Source organism: Grammomys surdaster, unplaced genomic scaffold (genome assembly GCF_004785775.1).
Source record: "Grammomys surdaster isolate TR1022 unplaced genomic scaffold, NIH_TR_1.0 139, whole genome shotgun sequence".
NCBI classification, from domain to species: domain Eukaryota; kingdom Metazoa; phylum Chordata; class Mammalia; order Rodentia; family Muridae; genus Grammomys; species Grammomys surdaster.
The window spans coordinates 13,378,626-13,398,473 of record NW_021604597.1 but is presented as its reverse complement, the minus strand read 5'-3'; the positions used below and the strand labels follow the sequence as shown (position 1 = coordinate 13,398,473).

The following is a 19,848-nucleotide window of genomic DNA, read 5'->3' as shown; positions in this document are numbered from 1 at the left end:
CTTCTTCTTCTTCTTCTTCTTCTTCTTCTTCTTCTTCTTCTTCTTCTATTTCTACCATTCTCAGATTTCTGTCTTTGCATAATGTCTCAGATCTTCTGGATGATTTCTGTCAGAAATGTTTTAGATTTATCATTTCCTTTTACCACTATATCAATAAGGACTATCATATCTTCTATGCTTGAGATTCTCTCTTTTCATCTCCTGTATCCTATTGATGTAGTTTCTGTTTGCTTACCTAAATTTTTCATTTCTAGGTTTCCCTCAGTTTGTGTTTTCCTCATTGCTTCTATTTATATTTTCAGATCTTGAACAGATTTATTCATTTCATTCACCTGATTGTGTTTTCTTGGATTTCTTTAAGGCATTTGTTCAATTTCTCTTTATTGGACTGTATCATCTTGATAAAAATGGACTCAAGGTTTTTTTCTTGTGCTTCAGCTATCCAGAGCTTACTGTAGGACAATAGGTTGTCTCTAGTGGTACCATATTGCCCTGAGTGTTTTTGATTGTCTTCTTATAATGGCCTCTATTTATCTGGGTTTAGAGATATTATCTGTTTAGGAGCCAATTTCTGACTTTATCTTTGTTGGATGGATGATTTTTGAATGTTTTATTCATTTCTTTCTGTTTCCTGTCTGGCCTCAGTTATATAGGTTTGGGGATAATATAGGTATAAGTGACAATTACTGACTTTATCTTTGTTAAATAAAAATTTTTATTTGAAGGATGGATGTTTTTTAGATGTTTTCCCCTTAATTTCTGTTTCCTTTCTCTTCTTCTGGCTTGTACAACCTGTGGCTCTAATAACCAGAAAATCTTTAGGTCCAGAGTCTGTCTCCACTGGGATTTTAGTGTCCTATACGACCACTGACTAGGCCTTCCTTTCTTCCAGTGCTTGGCCACTGGCCAATGAAAATAAAAGGATCAGAGTCAAAGAGCAGGGTTCAAGATGGCCTGTAAGTATGACAGAAATGACAGACTTCTCCCTGGGATCAGCTTCAGGGAGGCAGCTCAACTTTATTTGGAATAAATGGTGCATTTATATAATTTGGGGGAGAGGGTAGGAATATCCAAGGTGAGCAAATGCTGAAGGGTAAGGTGCTAAGATACCTCATTAGCATGAGGGGGCATTCTGGGCATATCAAGTGCTTGATGATTAGGGGAGAAAAGAAGTTAGACCTAAAGGCTATGTGACTTTCCTCAAGTAAGGGGTTTGGGATTCAGGATCCCCTAGGTACAGATCAGGAAGCCTCACTGACAAAGGGAGTCCATCATTTTGTAGTGACCTCAGAGCTTTCTAGTAATGTCAGACTTTGACTTTAGCAGCAGGGCTGCCCGGTACACTGGAGTTTGGGGTTTAGGTTTTGGTGTTCCCATGGCCTATGAGGTTCTAGGAACTGGCATGGTCCTTGAGGTTCAGGATATTAGCATGGCCTTTGGTGTTTGAGGTACTTCAGGTACTTGGGGTTCGTAGCAAAGGATGGCCTCTGATAGAGCAAAAGGCATCTGTCAGGGTTGTAGACCAGGATTTGGGGTTCAGGAGAGGAAAAATGTTTATATAATAAAGTTGGTTTCCAACAAAATTGAATTTAAAAGCAGCATCAAAAAATGTGTCTTGCCGGGCAGTGGTGGCGCACGCCTTTAATCCCAGCACTTGGGAGGCAGAGGCAGGCGGATTTCTGAGTTCGAGGCCAGCCTGGTCTAGAGTGAGTTCCAGGACAGCCAGGGCTACACAGAGAAACCTTGTCTCAAAAAAAAAAAAAAATGTGTCTTATGTTTTAAATGTTTATATTGTGTAGGCTTAACTTTTCTAGGATTTTGTGGGGGGTTGATTTATTGTTTGTTGGTTGGATGTTTTTTTGTTTATTTTTTTTTATGAGCTGAGGTCTTACTATGTGCTTCAAGCTGTCACTGTGCCTGGCTAAGAATACATACTTTTATCTGTCCTGTAAATAATTATCTCCACAGATTAACATATGAATGCTGGGTTTACTCTGTATTTTAAGGTACACATCCAAGCAGAGTATAAAAATATAAAAAGCTCTGCGTTACTAATAAAATTTCTAAAAGCAAATAGCAAGAAAACATTCCAAGTTGTGCCTTCTCTACATTATCTTTTGCTCTTCATAGTTTACATGGAAAAGAGCATTCACTTTTTTTCTTCCTTTCTACCAGGCACTTACAATTATGAGCAATGTCTAAATATTATGAAAATATTTTTGGATGCCTTTGTTGAAAAGAGATATCTTGCAGCTGAAGACAATTACTAGGGTCATAGGTCTCATCAAACTAGGAAGAGTCTAAATAAATTGATCCATCCACAGCATCTAATGTGAAATAGTTTGGTCTTGATCTCCAAGATGGCAAACAACTGTCATTAGAATTAGTTCAGATTTTCCAGAGTCAATCACAAGATTGTTCTTTAGCAAAAGTTCATTAAAATCTCCTCATACTGCCACATTTTGTCTGCTAACTTTGCTCACTGTATATGCTGCCTTTGTCTTTGCTAGATTCCAGATTCAGTCTGCACAAAACTGTGTGCTCCAGGGACGCGAAAGGGAATTCGACAGGGACAACCCATATGCTGCTTTGATTGCATCCCATGTGCTGATGGATATGTGTCAGAGAAACCAGGTAATGATAGGGATATTTGTGTTGGCAGTAATACAGTTAAATTAACCAAAGTATGTCAGAGAACTTTCTATACATCTTTATAAGAGGATATAAACAGCATAAAACAAAACTCAAGAAACCAATACAATGTATCACTGTGCAGTTTGACCAAAGGAAAATATTAGTTTTCATTTTGGATATTAAACAACATCTACCACAATAATATTCATAAAGAAACATCAAACAAAATAAAATGTAAAATATAAATAAATTCATAAAATCATCAAATTTCTTGCTTAATAAGTAGACTCAACACTAAACTCTAGTTGGAGAAAGGTCACCCTATTGTCTTAAGGTTCTAAGCACTGAAAGCACATGCTATGCACAGTGGCTGCAGAATGAACTGCTATGACAGTCGGCTTGGTTGCTGATCTCCAGAGGTGACTTAGGCAGGCTTGGTATTGTGTATAATGTTGAAACAAGTTTATTTATGTCTCCATGTGGTTTTCGGTTGAAGAACCAAAAATGTACTTGTCTTTTGTCACATAGACCTCAGAGTAATTGTGTAAAAAATGATAAAATGGTCTATGATAGAAAGCAAGCACATTGTAACCTACACAACTCCATGGCAACAGCTCCCCCAGGGTCCACACAGAATTCTACTCAGAGATGTCCAGACCAGGAGACAGAGTGGTTGAAAGCAAACACCACTCTTTACCTGATTTTTAAAATTAACACTGAATGGACCCATTCCATCATATACCATAACCTCACCTCAACTAGCTTTTCCTTGTTCACCAATGCTTCTTCTAAGAGCCTCCTGCCAGACTTAGCCTTCTTTGCCTACGGAACATGGTTGGTGGTTTTGATTTTTTCCCCCATCATCATCCTCATCACTCATTGGAATGAACATCTGTAGTTGGGGACATTTGGGTGGGCACATGCATGATTCTCCTCCATGAGGGATATTGGATGAGAGACTGAAAACACAAGGTGTTTGATCAGCTGTGTCCCAGTCATTTGGGTCATTTACCTCAGAAGCTGTGCCTTTCTTATTCCTGGGCTGTTCTAGACTTGATAAAGGCACAGATAGATAGTTCTTCAATAGAGAGTTAGAGGAGAAAACTACAGTTAATCACTGGAGAAGACCAATTCAAGAAAGACTCAAATTGAGAAGAAATGTTCAAGTTCTGAAGTTGAAAACAACCCTCAATCTGTCACTGCATCTATAGATGCCAAGAATATTTTCCCACTATTAAATATAAGATATTATATCTATTTTATAAAAGATTTCCAGTAAATTTTGTTCAGGTATTTAATTGGCTTAGACTGTTCACAGTCAAAAGTGACAACTGGTTCCTTTGAAGTCAATAGTCAACTCTGTGTTCTTTCCTAATAGGTCAAAGGGAATGTGACCCATGCAGTGAAGATGACTGGTCCAATGCAGAGAAGAGCAAGTGTGTGCCAAAGCTTGTGGAATTCCTCGCTTATGAGGAGGCCCTGGGGTTCACCCTCGTCATCCTTTCCATCTTTGGGGCACTTGTGGTCTTGGCAGTCACTGTTGTGTATGTAATCCACAGGCACACTCCATTGGTGAAAGCCAATGACCGAGAGCTGAGCTTCCTCATTCAGATGTCTCTGGTTATCACGGTGCTGTCATCCATGCTGTTCATAGGCAAGCCATGTAACTGGACCTGCATGGCCCGCCAGGTCACTCTGGCACTGGGCTTTTGCCTTTGTCTGTCTTCCATTCTTGGAAAGACTATTTCACTCTTTTTTGCTTACAGGATTTCTGTATCCAAAACCCGGCTTATATCTATGCACCCTGTTTTTCGAAAATTAATTGTACTCATCTGTGTTGTAGGGGAGATTGGTGTATGTGCAGCTTACTTGGTGTTGGACCCTCCAAGGATGTTCAAGAACATTGAAATTCAAAATGTAAAGATCATCTTTGAATGCAATGAAGGTTCTATAGAGTTTCTGTGCTCCATATTTGGGTTTGATGTTCTTCTGGCTCTGCTGTGTTTTCTTACAACCTTTGTGGCTCGCCAGCTGCCAGATAACTATTATGAAGGGAAGTGCATCACTTTTGGGATGCTGGTCTTTTTTATTGTCTGGATCTCTTTTGTCCCTGCTTACTTGAGCACCAAAGGCAAATTCAAAGTGGCTGTGGAAATATTTGCCATTTTGGCATCCAGCTATGGCTTGTTAGGCTGTCTATTTCTTCCCAAGTGTTTCATTATCTTGCTGAGGCCAAAGAGGAACACTGATGAAACTGTTGGTGGAAGAGTCCCCACTGTTGACAGGAGCATCCAGCTGACCTCAGCTTCTGTGAGCAGTGAACTTAACAACACCACAGTGTCCACTGTTCTGGATGAGTAGAGCAGGTAGAGCAAGTCACCTCCACAAGACTTGCAAGGATGTCACCTTGAACAACATCCTGGCTCAACCTTTTCTTTTATGTGTCATTTGAAGCAGCTGCTGATGTTGTAGGGTAACATTGGTTGTGGCTGTGTTGGTGCAAGCTTAATGTGATGAATGATATCTTGTTCTGTGACATTCCAGTCAGCATCTATTGTAATGTCACTTATGATTTAAATTAGAAACCATATCATTGAGACTTTAAAGTAGAGGGTATAAAAAAAAGTAGAGGGTATAAATAAACATGATTAATCAGAATGTTTCATGGTTCATTTATTTTCTGAGAGGTTGGTCATTGTACTTATGATATATAAACAAAGTATTCCAGAAGTCTGTCAGTTTAAAATCAAAGGCTCCATTACCTCCTCATACCACAATCCAGTAAAACTGTCTTGTGTGACACATGTTCTTCAGGCTTCTATTTTTGATTAACAATGAACTCTAAATGTCAATTATACCCTAACATGTAATGTAATTGTTTTCTTGTGCAACTTTATCGTTTTAAAATACAATTTTATCTAAATTTTAGCTACCCTTTGTCGATTAAGCTCATATGCATTGTTATAAAAGAATCTTATTACATCTAAAAAGTACCTTCTTGTAAAAATGGTAGACTAATTTACAGGTGTTATTTATTCTTTACAATCAATGGTTTATCAAATATTAAATATGTCTCGAATCATTGAAAGATAATTTTCTATTTGGCAAAACATTTTTTCTAAACATTTTCTCGTAAAAGAATGTAGGTTTGGGGCGTGAAATTTCTTGCTATGGGTGAGCACTTAGACACTGCATTGGGGAAATCCTTAGACTTAATTTCACCATGTTGCTTTAAAATCATGTGATTCTTGTCAGAGAAGTAGTGAGAAGATTAATCATATAACAAACAAAGCAGAAAGTATCTTGATTAGAACTGACCAAATATTCGCAGGAGAGAGTTTTTGTTTATGTTTTGTTTTGTATTTGAGCTATTTAAACCCACACAAGACTAATTTCATGTTAATTAATCTTCTGGGCTAATTCTTTTTTTTTCCCAATCCGCTTTTATACCATTATAATTACATGCAAGTTTTAATGTCAGTTCTAAGTTGAGGAACTAGTAATACAATAGATGCAAATATTCAAGGAACAAGCAAGACAATAAACACAAATAGTCAAAGAGTAAGCAAGGCAAGAAACAAAGTCCTGTGATCACTCCCGTGATCACTGTTTCTAAGGGCTTATCAGGATGACCAAAATATCTGAGCCTACTTCCATGTCGTAGCCCGAAGTCATTTTCATTACTGAAGCCTACTTCTTTGTTCTAGCCTACGATTTAGATTCCTGTCTGAAATTACTTCTTTGTTCTAGCCTAGTGTCAGATTCCTGCCTGAAACCCATGTCCTTCTCCTTGGCCAATGTCAAATTCCTTCCAAGCAGCCCATTTCCTTTTCCTTGGCCAATGTCAGATTCCTGCCAATCAGCCCCAAAAGCTCCCCACATCTCCCCCTTTTTTTATTTCATAAACAAGACTGAGCCTATCTTAGGTCATTCTGAGAAGAATGTCTTCCTTATCTGTTGTGGGATATGCATTATCAAAGCAATGCATTTATGTCTTAGGTTGGTAAGGCTCTGTGCAGAATCTTACCCATCCTTGGCTTACCAGCCTATTAAATTAATAACTCTGTCTGGGGGTGGGGTCCATTTTCAGGTTCAAGCCATGTACTTTGGCTGCCAACATGTTGATGTTGTTAAAGACAAGCTTTAACATGATAAGCAAGAATAAAAGTATTCCCAGGACAAAACAAGCTAGCATGGTCAAGCTACATATGCCATTCTTGAAGCTTGGCCAAAATGAAAATACTGACCTCAAGCCATGGATAATTTTATCAGCAGTATCTGCTGCATCAAAGCTCAGCAGAGCAGCATTTTTAAGTTCATAATGTTACTACACAAAGTTAAAACATCCAGAGAGGTGTTAGAATTATGCCAAATACACTGCAAGTGTCTTTAAATGTTTTCCTAACTATAATGACTATCATTGCAAATTTTTGAAGTAACACAAATCCATTGATATTTGGCATGACACTTGAGATGGCTCCTTAATCTTAAACTCTGAACCTCCTTCCAATAATTTGAATAGGATAAAAAGCATCAATACGTTGTTCCAAATGCCTATCAAAATCCTCTTGAATACTCAACACAGTAACACTTTTTTGTTAAATGATTTTAAAAAGTAGATGTCTTAACTTCTTGTGTCAAAGCAATTGCAGAAGCAGTGGTGCTAGTCATTAATGTAATTAAAACTATTATACCAGCAATAATCAAGCCCTCTAGCTTCTGCTTCAAGCCTGACTCACTTCTTTCAGTACTTGCAAGCTCTTTTCAGAATACCAATGTCCTGTAATACTCAGGGCAATAAAACAAAACCTGGATGACAGACCACTGTTACAGACCTGCCAGTTTCAACACACTGACACAATTAGAAAGTGTATAATCAATACAACTTACATTAAATAATGTAGAAGAAATAAAAGTAGTTTTAACATGACAATTAAAAGTGCCTTAACACATGCGCTAACACTTTTTTGAAATCCACATCCTGTCCCAACTTTATCTCTTGCCAATATAACATTATAGAGAACTGCTGATAACTTCCAAATATGTCTCTGAAAATTTCCAGAACCAGTCTTCCAAATGAAGACTGTGATTTCCAATATTGGATTGATTTCAAGACCAGTCCATGATTGAGTCAGAATAACTGGTCACATTTTTTTAAAAAAATACAAAAGTCATTATAACTTCTCTTTTTGAATCTCTGTCCCACAAGGTCTAAAAGCTTGAGGCAAGGCAGCTTGTCCCATCTGGGATATAGTCAAGCAAAGGTGGATCAGGAACTTGTGTCCAATATAACTTCCCAGTCACCGTTCATTGTCAGGGCACTCAGCAAGCTCACAGGTCAGCATCATTCTTTGTTCAAGCATCAGCATGTCTCACCCTTCACTCTGGCAGCCACCATGGTCCTTCAGTATTCTATGATCCTGATCGTGTTAGAGCTCCTATGAGTCCATCTTCTTCTACGTATTGTGGGATTGAGTGCAGAGCTGGTGCCCAAGGTCTGCTCAGGGCACCAGCACAGACAAGAGGGAGGGCTAATTCTTTGGTAGTTAATTCTTGCATGTAAATTCCCAATAGAAAACAAATATACTAACAGAAGGGGTGATCCGTCTCAGATAAACCACCTTGAAACAGCCTTAGTTTCGTCTCTTCTCTGCTTCTCACTTCCTGGTGGTTCTCCATCATGAATCAAGACCTCGGAGTGCAGCTGACATAGATGGATGGTAAACACCCTCCAAACTGCTTTCATTTTTTTAGCAGTTAACCCCTTCAAACCCACAACCATGTAGCACAACTCAGCTCTACCTCTGCAACTCCAGACTCTCCTGTCATTTACTTATTTCCTAGTTTTCTTCTTTGTTGCAGTTATAGAACAGTGACCAAAAGCAACTTTGGGTGGACAGTTTTTTCTTTTCATCTAACAACTCCCAGGTCTATCACTAAAGGAAATCAGGGCAGGAATCTAGAGTCAAGAAGTGATACAGAAGCCATGAAGAAACTGCTTACTGTCTTGCTTTCAAAAGCTTGCTCTGCTTGCTCTCATATACAACCCAAGATCACATGTCCAGAGTACCATTACCCACAGTAGGCTAGGCTCTCCCACATTAATCAAGATAATGCCCCACAGATATGCCCAATGTGATTGAAGCAATTCCTTCATCAAAGTGCCTTCTTTCAAGTGACTCAATTTTGTGTTCCAGTTGGTAAAAAGCTCAGGACTTGAAATCACAATAATCTGCACTCTGAAAATCTCTGCTCTGAAAAGTTCTGTCCACTAAGAAATGATATGTAAGTGCTGCCCTTTGTCCAATTCCCTGCTGTCCACTCCAGGAAGCAGAGGACATCCATCCCTGGATTTATCTCTCCACACCCAGGACCCTCCAATAAATCACTTTCATGGATTTTCTGCCTGGTGTTACTCTCTCATCTGAAAAAGAAGTAACAAATAGAAGGAGCAAATGAGGAGCAGGGCTGAGGCTCCTTAGCTCCTCAGTTCAGCTGGGGATATATTCCCTTGGGAGCTGCAATGCCTCTGCTGAGGAGTTTTCCTCTCAGAGATATGTGGTTCCTGAGCTCCTGTGTCTGAGGATGCTCTTCTACTGGAACACTGTACCACCTTAGAGCTGTGTGGTTCCCAGGCACACATGTCTCAGGATGTGTGGTCCTTCCCTAGAGACACTGATCCACTTCAGAACTGTGTGGTCGCTAGGATCCTGTGTCTTAGGATGTTCTTCCACTGGGATAACATTTCCTTCAGAGATGTATGGTTCCTGGGCTTCTGAGTCCCAGGAAACCCTCCCATGTGAGCAAAAAACATGTTGAAGGGTTTCAGTTAGGATATTGGAATTTCTTACTTACTTGCAGGCTGGAATTTTATTAATGTAAATTAATTAGTCACACATTATTAACAATAATAATGAGCAGGGAATTAGTTTGTCAGTGAGGGAATTAAGCTGCCTATTTAATAATTAAATATTTATTTTTACTAAAAGAGCCCATACATGTCACATAATGTTGTCTTGAAGGTTTTGTTACTGCCAACACCAACAATCTCATAATTTTGACACAATACCTTGAGATTATTCAGGTCTCTCCCTAAGGCCCGACATAAGCAAAAAGCAAATGTTCAGATACAGTGAGTAACATCACTGCCAAATTCTTGTTAAAATTTTCTTACAAAGCAACATATACAGGTGGAGAAAGATTTCAATCTTACTAGAAATAATTTTTAAAATAAAATATTTTAGTAAATTTTTGAGAATTTTATACATGCATACAATATACTTCGATCACTCCATTCCTTCCTCTAATCCTCCCAGACCCACAACCCACTCCTTTACCCCTCCCAACTTCATGTGTAATTTTTTTATAACCTGAGACCACTTTGCCCTGCCCATGTATTAATGGGTATGGGACCATCCTCTGTAGTATAACCAACCTATCAAGGTCTTCCCCTTTAAAGATTTTTCTTCCTCTTTCAGAATCAATCAACTTTCAATAGCTCTTCAGCTAGGAATGGGGAATGGTGAGCTGCTAGGGACCAGCCCCAGAAGAAAGGTAGTTTCAGCAGAGATAAGGATCAGGGAGGGGTGAATAAAGAGTGAATGAATCAGAGACCAAAGCCAATCTTTAATCCTTAATCTTTAATCATCTTTAATCTTTAATTAAAAAGAAATCATAAGTTTGCCTCTTCTGTGGAATCTGCATACATAAAGAAACATCATGATTGATGATGTTTCTTGAATCTCTAATGGGAGTCTTTAATATCTGACTGACTAGTGTAGTTTTGTTTCTTTCTTTTTTAGGTACTTTGTAGGTTCTTTGCAGGTTCTTCTTCTTCTATCTGTCACTAACAATATCTTCTCTGGCTCAGTTCAGCTCCTCCTGGCTCAACTGTCACCAACTGTCTTTTCAATTTCAACTGTCTCTTATTTTTACTCTGCTCAATCTCTTCTTCTTTTCTCTCCTCTCCTCTCTCTTCTCTTCTCTCCTCTTCTTTATCCGTTTCAATCTTCTTTCTTCTTGCATCAATTGTCTTCTCTGACCCTACTCTTCTGTCTCTGGGACCCTAAGTGTGCCTACTCCCCAATCCTGCTACTACTACTTTCTCCCAGCACTAAGTCTCTCATGACTTTTTAGATCTTCTCCTGATCACAGAAGTCCAAGACTCAACTGCCATTGTAGAGCATAAGACCGTTAAAAGGGCCAGGCACATAAAATACTTCATAATATAGACTAGCAAGCACGATGTTTCTTTATATATGCAGGTTCCACAGAAGAGGAAAACTTAGGATTTAAAAAAAAATACAGATAGCATTTTTGTCCCTGGATAAGTGTTACAAGTAAGAGAGAGTAGGTATTATTCTCAAATCATTTTGGACTATGTGAGAATATATGACATATGACATTCTAGTCTTAAGGAGAATGAAACATTAAATAGTTAGAAAAATATCTGACTCAGTCTAGATAAGTTCCCAAGCCTTGAACACTGTGTAGTGTTTGCAGTATAGCTTGTGACTTAACCTGCCTTAAGTTTGAAAGCTCTCCCACACTGCAGGATGACTAGTTCTATTCATTTACTTTCTCGTGGACTTTTAGTTTTAAAACCTCACTGTAATTTAATATGAGCCACCCTGCTTATGATTGGAAAATTCTTATATTTCTTTTATATTAGTTTCAGGTCACCTGTGTGTATTTTAATGGTTATTTTGTGCAAACTAACTTTGTTATTAAAATTTCATTTTCATGGGGCAATGTCCTATAAACTACATGTAGGAGGAAGCCAGTAATATGATTTGTTACCAAATGTGTTGTTTCTGAGTTTGCTTAGGGGGCAGATGTGCCAAGAGAACTCTGGAACTATTCAACATTTTTATGCTTCTCACAATGAAGACCGCCAAATGGCGCCAAATAAGGTTACTTCTTTTACAGCAAAAATAATTTTCTTGGAAAGAAAGACATGAATGAATCATAATGTAAAAAGTCTCCCACAGCTCTGCCTGGTCCTTTCTGCTGGGGAAGACTTCTAGCTGGTCTGCTCCTGAGAAGACACCATATTTTGACCCATTCTAAAGGATCCACTGACTCAGAGCAGTTGGTAAGAACCCTCCCCCACAATCCAAAGTACCTGGGTTGTAGCTAGGAGCCCAGCACATTCGGGACCCATCACCCACCAAAACCCCACCTTACTGGATACCATTCCCCTTCTGCCCCTTCATCCTAATCCTTTCTTCTGAGGCAGATCCTAGCTGGTCTGCTCTCATGAAGACATCATATCCTGACCCATTGGCACGGGTTCCTTCCGGTCTGAGCTGATGCCCTGAGCAGACATATGGCACTAGATCTGCAAACAATCCGACAAGACCCAGGGAAAGCTGGACTCCCAGGAGCTCAGACACACAGAGAATCATAGAATTTCAGGATCCCAGAGACGGCATGACTCCCAGGAGCTCTTACACCCATGATCACAGAGATAACTAGACTTTGAGGAGTTCTGACACAACCAAGATGACAGAGAGACAGGCTCCAGTCAGGGACAATGAGTGTAGGTAGCACTAGAGATAACCAGATGGGGAAGGCAAGTATAAGAACATAAACAACAAAAACCAAGGTTACCTGGAATCAACGGAAGCCAGTTCTCCTACCATAGCAAGTCCTGGACACCCTATCACATTGGAAAAGCAAGATTCAAATTTAAAATCACTTCACATGATGATGATAGAGGACTTTAAGAAGGACATAAATAACTCCCTTTCAGAAATACAGAAGAACACAGGTAAACAGGTAGAAGCTCTTAAAGAGGAAACACGAAAATCCCTTAAAGAATCACAAGAAAACACAACAAAACAGGTGAAGGAATTAAACAAAACATCCAGGATCTAAAAATATAAGTACAAACAATTAAAAAAATCAAAAAGGAAGACTACTCTAGAGATAGATACCTAGAAAAGAGATCAGGGGTCATGGACACAAGCATCACCAACAGAATACAAGAGATAGAAGAGAGAATCTCACGGGCAGAAGATATCACAGAAAACATTGACACTACTGTCAAAGAAAATGCAAAATGCAAAAAGCTCCTAATCCAAAACATCCAGGACACAATGAGAAGACAAAACCTAAGGATAATAGGTATAGAAAAGAACAAAGATTCCTAAATTAAAGGGCCAGTAAATATCTACAACAAAATTATAGAAGAAAACTTCCCTAGCCTGAAGAAAGAAATGCCAATGAACATAGAAGAAGCTTACAAAACTCCAAATAGACTAGACCAGAAAAGGAATTCCTTCTATCACATAATAATCAAAACATTAAATGCACAAAACAAAGAATATTGAAAGAAGTAAGGGAAAAGGTCAAGTAACATATAAAGGCAGACCTCTAGGAAGTACACCAGACTTCTCACTGGAGACTATAAAAGCCAGAAGATCCTGGACAGATGTCATACAGACAAAAAGAGAACACAAATGCCAGTCAAGGCCACTATAACCAGCAAAACTCTCAATTATAATAGATGGAGAAACAAAGATATTCCATGACAAAACCAGATGTACACAATATCTTTCCACAGATCTAGCCCTAAAAAGGATAATAGAGGAAAACTCCCACAGAAGGAGGGAAACTACAACCTAGAAGAAGCAAGAAAGTAATCTTCTTCCAACAAACCCAAAGAAGATAGCCACAAAAACATAATTCCAGCTCTAATAACAAAAATAACAGGTCACAACAATCATTTTTCCTTAATATCTCTTAACATCAATGGACTCAATTCCCCAATAAAAAGACATAGATTAACAGACTGGATAAGTAAACAGAACCCAGCATTTTGCTGCATACAGGAAATGCATCTCAGTGACATAGACAGACACTACATCAGAGAAAAAAGCTGGAAAACAATTTTCCAAGCAAATTATCCCAAGAAACAAGCTGGAGTAGCCATTCTAGTATCCAATAAAATTGACTTTCAACCAAAAATTATCAAAAAAAAGATAAGGAAGGACATTTCATATGCACCAAAGGAAAAATTTACCAAGATAAACTCTCAATTCTGAACATCTATGCTCCAAATGCAAGGGCACCCACATTGATAAAAGAAACTTTACTAAAGCTCAAAGCACACATTGAACCACACACAATAATAGTGGAAGACTTCAACACCCCACTCTCAGCAATGGACAGATCATGGAAACAGTAACTAAACGGGGACACAGTGAAACTAACAGAAGATATCAACCAAATGGATTTAATAGATACCTATAGAACATTTCATCCTAAAACAAAAGAAAAAAACCTTTTTTTCAGCATCTCATGTTACCTTCTCCAAAATAGACTATATAATTCATCACAAAACAGGCCTAGCCTGATACAAGAAGATTGAAATAATCCTATACATCCTATCAAATCACCAAGGACTAAGACTGGTCTTCGATAACAACAAAAACAATGGAAATCCCACATATACATAAAAATAGAACAATGCTCTACTCAATGATAACTTGGTCAGCAAAGAAATAAAGAAAAAAATTAAAGACATTTATAATTTAATGAAAATGAAGGAACATCATACCAAAACTTATGGAACACAATGAAAGCAGTCCTAAGAGGAAAACTCAAAGCTCTGAGTATCTACAAAAAGAAACTGGAGAGGATATATACTAGCAGGTTGACAGCACACCTGAAAGCTCTAGAATAAAAAGAAACAAATACACCCAAGAGGAGTAGACAGCAGGAAATAATCAAACTCAGGGCTGAAATAAACCAAGTACAAATAAAAAGAACTATCAATAAAACCAGGAGCTGGTTCTTTGAGAAAATCAACAAAATATATAAACCCTTAGCCAGAATAACCAGAGGACACAGAGACAATATCCAAATGATTAAAATCAGAACTGAAAAGGGAGACATAACAACAGAAACTGAGGAAATTGAAAAAATCATCTGATCCTACTACAAAAGCTTATACTCAACAAAACTGGAAAATCTGGATGAAATGCAAAATTTTTTAGACATATACCAGGTGTCAAAGTTAAATCAGGATCAGATAAACCATCTAAACAGTCTCATAATGCCTAAAGAAATAGAAGCAGTCATTAAAAGTCTCCCAACCAAAAAAAAAAAAAAAAAAGCTAGGACTAGATGGGTTTAGTGTAGAATTCTATTAGACCATCAAGGAAGACCTAATACCAATTCTCTTTAAAATATTCCACAAAAATAGAGACGGAAGGATCACTACCCAATTCTTTCTATGAAGTCACAATTACACTCTTACCTAAACCACACAAAGGCCCAAGAAAGAAAGAGAACTTCAGATCAATTTCCTCTATAAATATCGATGCAAAAATACTTAATAAAATTCTCACAAACTGAATCCAAGAACACATCAAAACAATCATCTACCATGATCAAGTAGCCTTTATCCCAGGAGTGCAGGGATGGTTCAATATTCGGAAATCCATCAATGTAATCCACTATATAAACAAACTCAAAGAAAAAAAAACACATGATCATTTCACTAGATGCTGAGAAAACATTTGACAAAATTCAACACCCTTCATGGTAAAAAGTTTTGGAAAGATCAGGAATTCAAGGCCCACACCTAAACATAGTAAAAGCAATATACAGCAAACCAGTAGCCAATATCAAACTAAATGGAGAGAAACTTCAAGAAAGCCCACTAAAATCCAGAAGTAGACAAGGCTGCCCACTCTCTCTCTATCTATTCAATGTAGTTCTCGAAGTCCTAGCTAGGGCAATTAGAAAACAAAAAGAGGTCAAAGGGACACAAATTGGAAAGAAAGATGTCAAGATATCACTATTTGCAGATGATAAGATAGTATACTTAAGTGACCCTGAAACTTCCACCAGAGAACTCCTAAACCTGAAAAACAACTTCAGCAATGTGGTTGGATATAAAATTAATTGAAATAAATCAGTAGCCTTCCTCTACTCAAAGGATAAACAGGCTGAGAAAGAAATTAGGGAAATGACACTCTTCACAATAGTCAAGAATAATATAAAATGCCTCGGTATTACTCTAAACAAGCAAGTGAAAGATCTGTATGCAAAAACTTCAAGTCTCTGAAGAAAGAAATTGAACATATTAGAAGATGGAAAGATCTCCCATGCTCATACATTGGGAGGATTAATACAGTAAATGGCCATCTTGCCAAAAGCTATCTATAGATTCAATGCAATCCCCATCAAAATTCCAATTCAGTTCTTCATAGAGACAGAAAGAAAAATTTGCAAATTCATTTGGAATTACAAAACACCCAGGATAGTGAAAACTATACTCAACAATAAAAGAACTTCTGGGGGAATCACCATCTCTGACCTCAAGCTGTACTACAGAGCAAACTGCATGGTATTGTTAAAGAAACAGGAAGGAAAAGGCACAGGGGGAAAGTTCCTGAACAGAATACCAATGGCTTATGCTCTATGATCAAGAATTGACAAATGGGACCTCATAAAATTGCAAATCTTCTGTAAGGCAAAGGACACTGTCAATATGACAAAATGGCAACCTACAGATTGGGAAAAGATCTTTACCAATCCCACTTCCAATATATACAAAGAACTCAAGAAATTAGACTCTGAACCATCAAATAACCCTATTAAAAAAATGTGGTACAGAGGTAAACAGAAAATTCTCAACTGAGGAATAACGAATGGCTGAGAAGCACCTAAAGAAATGTTCAACATTCTCAGTTATCAGGGAAATGCAAATCAAAACAACCCTGAGATTCTACCTCACACCAGTCATAAAGGCTAAAATCAAAAACTCAGGCGATAGCAGATGCTAGTTAGGATGTGGAGAAAGAGGAACATGATCCCCTGTTGTTGGTAGGATTGTAAGCTGGTACAACCACTCTGGATATCAGTCTGGTGGTTCCTCAGAAAATTGGAGATAGTATTACCTGAGAACCCAGCTATACCACTCCTGCGCATATAACCAAAAGATGTTCCAACATATAACAAGGTCACATGCTACACTATGTTCATAGCAGCCTTATCTATAATAGCCAGAAGCTGAAAAGAACTCTGATGTTTTTCAACAGAGGAATGAACACAGAAAATGTGGTACATTTACACAATGGAGTACTACTTAGCTATTAAAAATAATTCATGAAATTCTTAGGCAAATGGATGAAACTAGAAAATATCATCCTGAGTGAGGTAACCCAACTACAAAAGAACACATACTCACTGATAAGTGGATATTAGCCCAAAAGCTCTTAATACCCAAGACACAACTCACAGACCACATGAAGCTCATGAAGAAGGAAGACCAAAGTGTGGGTGCTTCGGTCATTCTTAGGAGTAACAAAATATTCATGGGAGCAAATATAGAGACAAAGTGTGAGACAGAAATTGAAGGAGGGGCCGTTCATAGACTGCTCCACCTGAGTATCCATCCCATATGCAGTCACCAAAGGCAGACATTGTGGATGCCAGGAAGTGCATGCTGACAGGAGCCTGATACAGCTGTCGCCTGAGAGACTCTGCAAGAGCCTGACATATTCAGAGGCAGATGCTCACAGCTAACCATTTAACTGATCAAGGGGTTCCCAGTGTAGGAGTTAGAAAGAAGACTGAAGTAGCAAAGGGGTTTGCAGCCCCAAGAGGAGAGCAAAGATACCAACCAACCAGAGCTCCCAGAGTCTAAACTGCCAGTCTGGGAACACACATGGAGTGACCCATGGCTTCAGCTGTATATGTAGTGGAGGATGGCCTTGTCAGGCATCGGTGGAAGAGGAGGTCGTTGTTTCCGTGAAGGCTGGATGCCCCAGTGTAGGGGAATTCCAGGGCCAGGAGGTGGGAGTGGGTGTGTGGGGGCACATCCTCATAGAAGCAGGAGTAGGGGAGATGCGCTAGGGGGTTTCTGGCGGTGGGCAGGGAGAAATGGGGAAAGGGAATAACATCTGAAATGTAAATAAATAAAATATCCAATAAGAAAAAAGAAAGAAAGAAAGTAGTCTCCAACAAATGTGACACATTTAGATCTGAAACCCAAAGTGAAAAACAGTACAATGGCAGAGACAGCATCTGGCTCAGCTCTTCCAGGCGGGGTCAAACAGCTTCATGGTCTCCTGTTCTTCACTAGTCACGGCTGCTCCAGTGACCCCTCTCCCCTCCATGCTGGAAGATTGGGTTTTAAGGCTAGATATAATTTTTAAATGATATATTTATCCAAAAACTCTTCTAATATTGTGAAAATAGTTTAATGTTTGATGTGTAATTAATTACAAAATTAAAACACTACAAATAGAAGTATAATCTTTTGATGATTAAGTATTTTTAACTGTCATCAACCAGTTCTATAACAATATTTTGTGCCAAATCATAAGAGATAACCTCAAATTGTTTCACATTAAAACTGTAAAGACATATACATTGTCATTAAGTGTGCAAGTCAAAACAATATTTTCTATTTTCTATCTGTGATTTTCTGAACATACTGCTGATTAGGAAAATAATTGCAATGAATATCAGATTAAAAAGACAGTATTACTGAGAGACACAGGCTTCTGTTACTAATTTTTTGAAAAGCGTATGTTCAATATTCAACATCTCAGAAGAATAATTGAGGGCATTGAGATTGAAGTGGTGTGAGTAAAAAAGCAAGCCATGTCACTACAAATAGATCATCATCTACCTTTGTTTGAAAATTGAAAGTATTAAGATCTTCCAAATTGCATGAACAATTGAAAATGAAGTTGTCTTGTGGATTTTCATTTCCTTTATTACTCTATGGTTTGGAAAATCATTTTCTCTTTTCCAGAGTATAGCCCTGTGAATGAAAAGCCAAATAAATAGACAAACAGAATAAAGCAATGATGGCCAAAGAAAGTAAGTGTCCCCCTCTGCATACTTGTGATATAAACTTATCTAATGATTATAAGGGTTATGATGAAGAACAATGGGAAATTATTGGGCAATGCATAGATAAGATGTCTGTCTACTCACTGATATACAACATACCTCAAGCAAATGTGATCACTCTGAGTTTTACCAAGGCTTGATATAAACTTCCCATTTAAATTATGGGAAAGTCATTCCCTACATCTGCCTAAAATAATCTTTTTTTGAAAGTCAGTAAAAAAAAAAGAAAGGAAGAAAGGAAGAAAGAAAGAAAGAAAGAAAGAAAGAAAGAAAGAAAGAAAGAAAGAAAGAAAAAGTTCCTGACAGTCCCTGCTTAGCTAGTCATCATGACTTTAATTTCTGTTCTGATACACCTGCAGAAGAAATCTCTGACAAGTTTGGGGAGCTGAAAATCACAAACGTTAAGCTCTCTTGCAAACATACCACATTCTGGGCTTCTTACCTTTCTATAGACAAATGTACACATGCAATTCATACTGTCCACAGCTCTATAAGTTCTGTTTGCCACATATTTAACTCACAAACTTATAAAAATATATAGGTCATTTTTATGTTTCATGTCAAGGAGACTGAAAACATATCTATAACATGGAAAGTAAAATTATAGTCAGAGGGCAGTTATCTATCATTGTATGTCATTAAAAAATATGTTTAGGAAGTATTGCATACTATGGTTGGAGAGATGGCTCAGCAGTTAAGAGCACTGATTGCTTTTCCAGGGGTCCTGAGTTCAATTCTCAACAACCCCATGGGGGCTCGCAACCATCTGTAATGAGATTCGATGCCCTCTTCTAGTGTGACAGTGTACTCACATGTATAAAATAAATAAATCTTTTAAGAAAAATAGTCTTTCATTCTAAGCCTTGGTCAGGGAAATGTTTGTGATAGATCTTTACACATAATCTAATTAAGACTGGGCAGGCATCAGAGCTTCTTTTGTACTTATTTCTCAGAGGGATGTTTTGAAATGCAGGTGTTTTAGCAGCTGTTCCCACCCAGAGAAGCCTGGAGCAAGATCATACCTTGCTTCCGAGAAGCTTATCTATCATCATTAATAGCTTAAGAGGAAAATAAATTCTATCAGTATTTCAAACCCCTCACTCTCCTCTCTTTGAAACACAGATTATCTTCCAAGAACTCTTTAAAGCTTCTGCTCCCAGGGAAGGCTTTGGAATAGTTATTTTTCATTACTAATGTTCTGCCTATGAGCATTATTGTGAACCATGTGCATGGCTGGCAACCAGAAGAGGGAATTGGTGCCCCTGGAACTAGTTGTAAAGAGTCGTGAAATATCATGTAGGATGAAGGAAATTAACCTGGGCTTGCTGAAAAACT

General features: G+C 38.1%; 1 protein-coding gene across 1 annotated transcript in view; it reads left to right on the top strand.

Annotated features, from left to right (window-relative positions):
- The window catches only part of LOC114617887 (vomeronasal type-2 receptor 1-like), a 25,507-nt gene extending 20,512 nt beyond the window's left edge, over positions 1 to 4,995 (top strand). The window contains exons 5-6 of the mRNA XM_028763566.1: positions 2,511 to 2,634; positions 4,013 to 4,995. Coding sequence (XP_028619399.1) covers positions 2,511 to 2,634; positions 4,013 to 4,995 — 1,107 coding nt within the window. The remainder of the gene's footprint in view (positions 1 to 2,510; positions 2,635 to 4,012) is intronic.
- Positions 4,996 to 19,848: the final 14,853 nt, after the last annotated feature.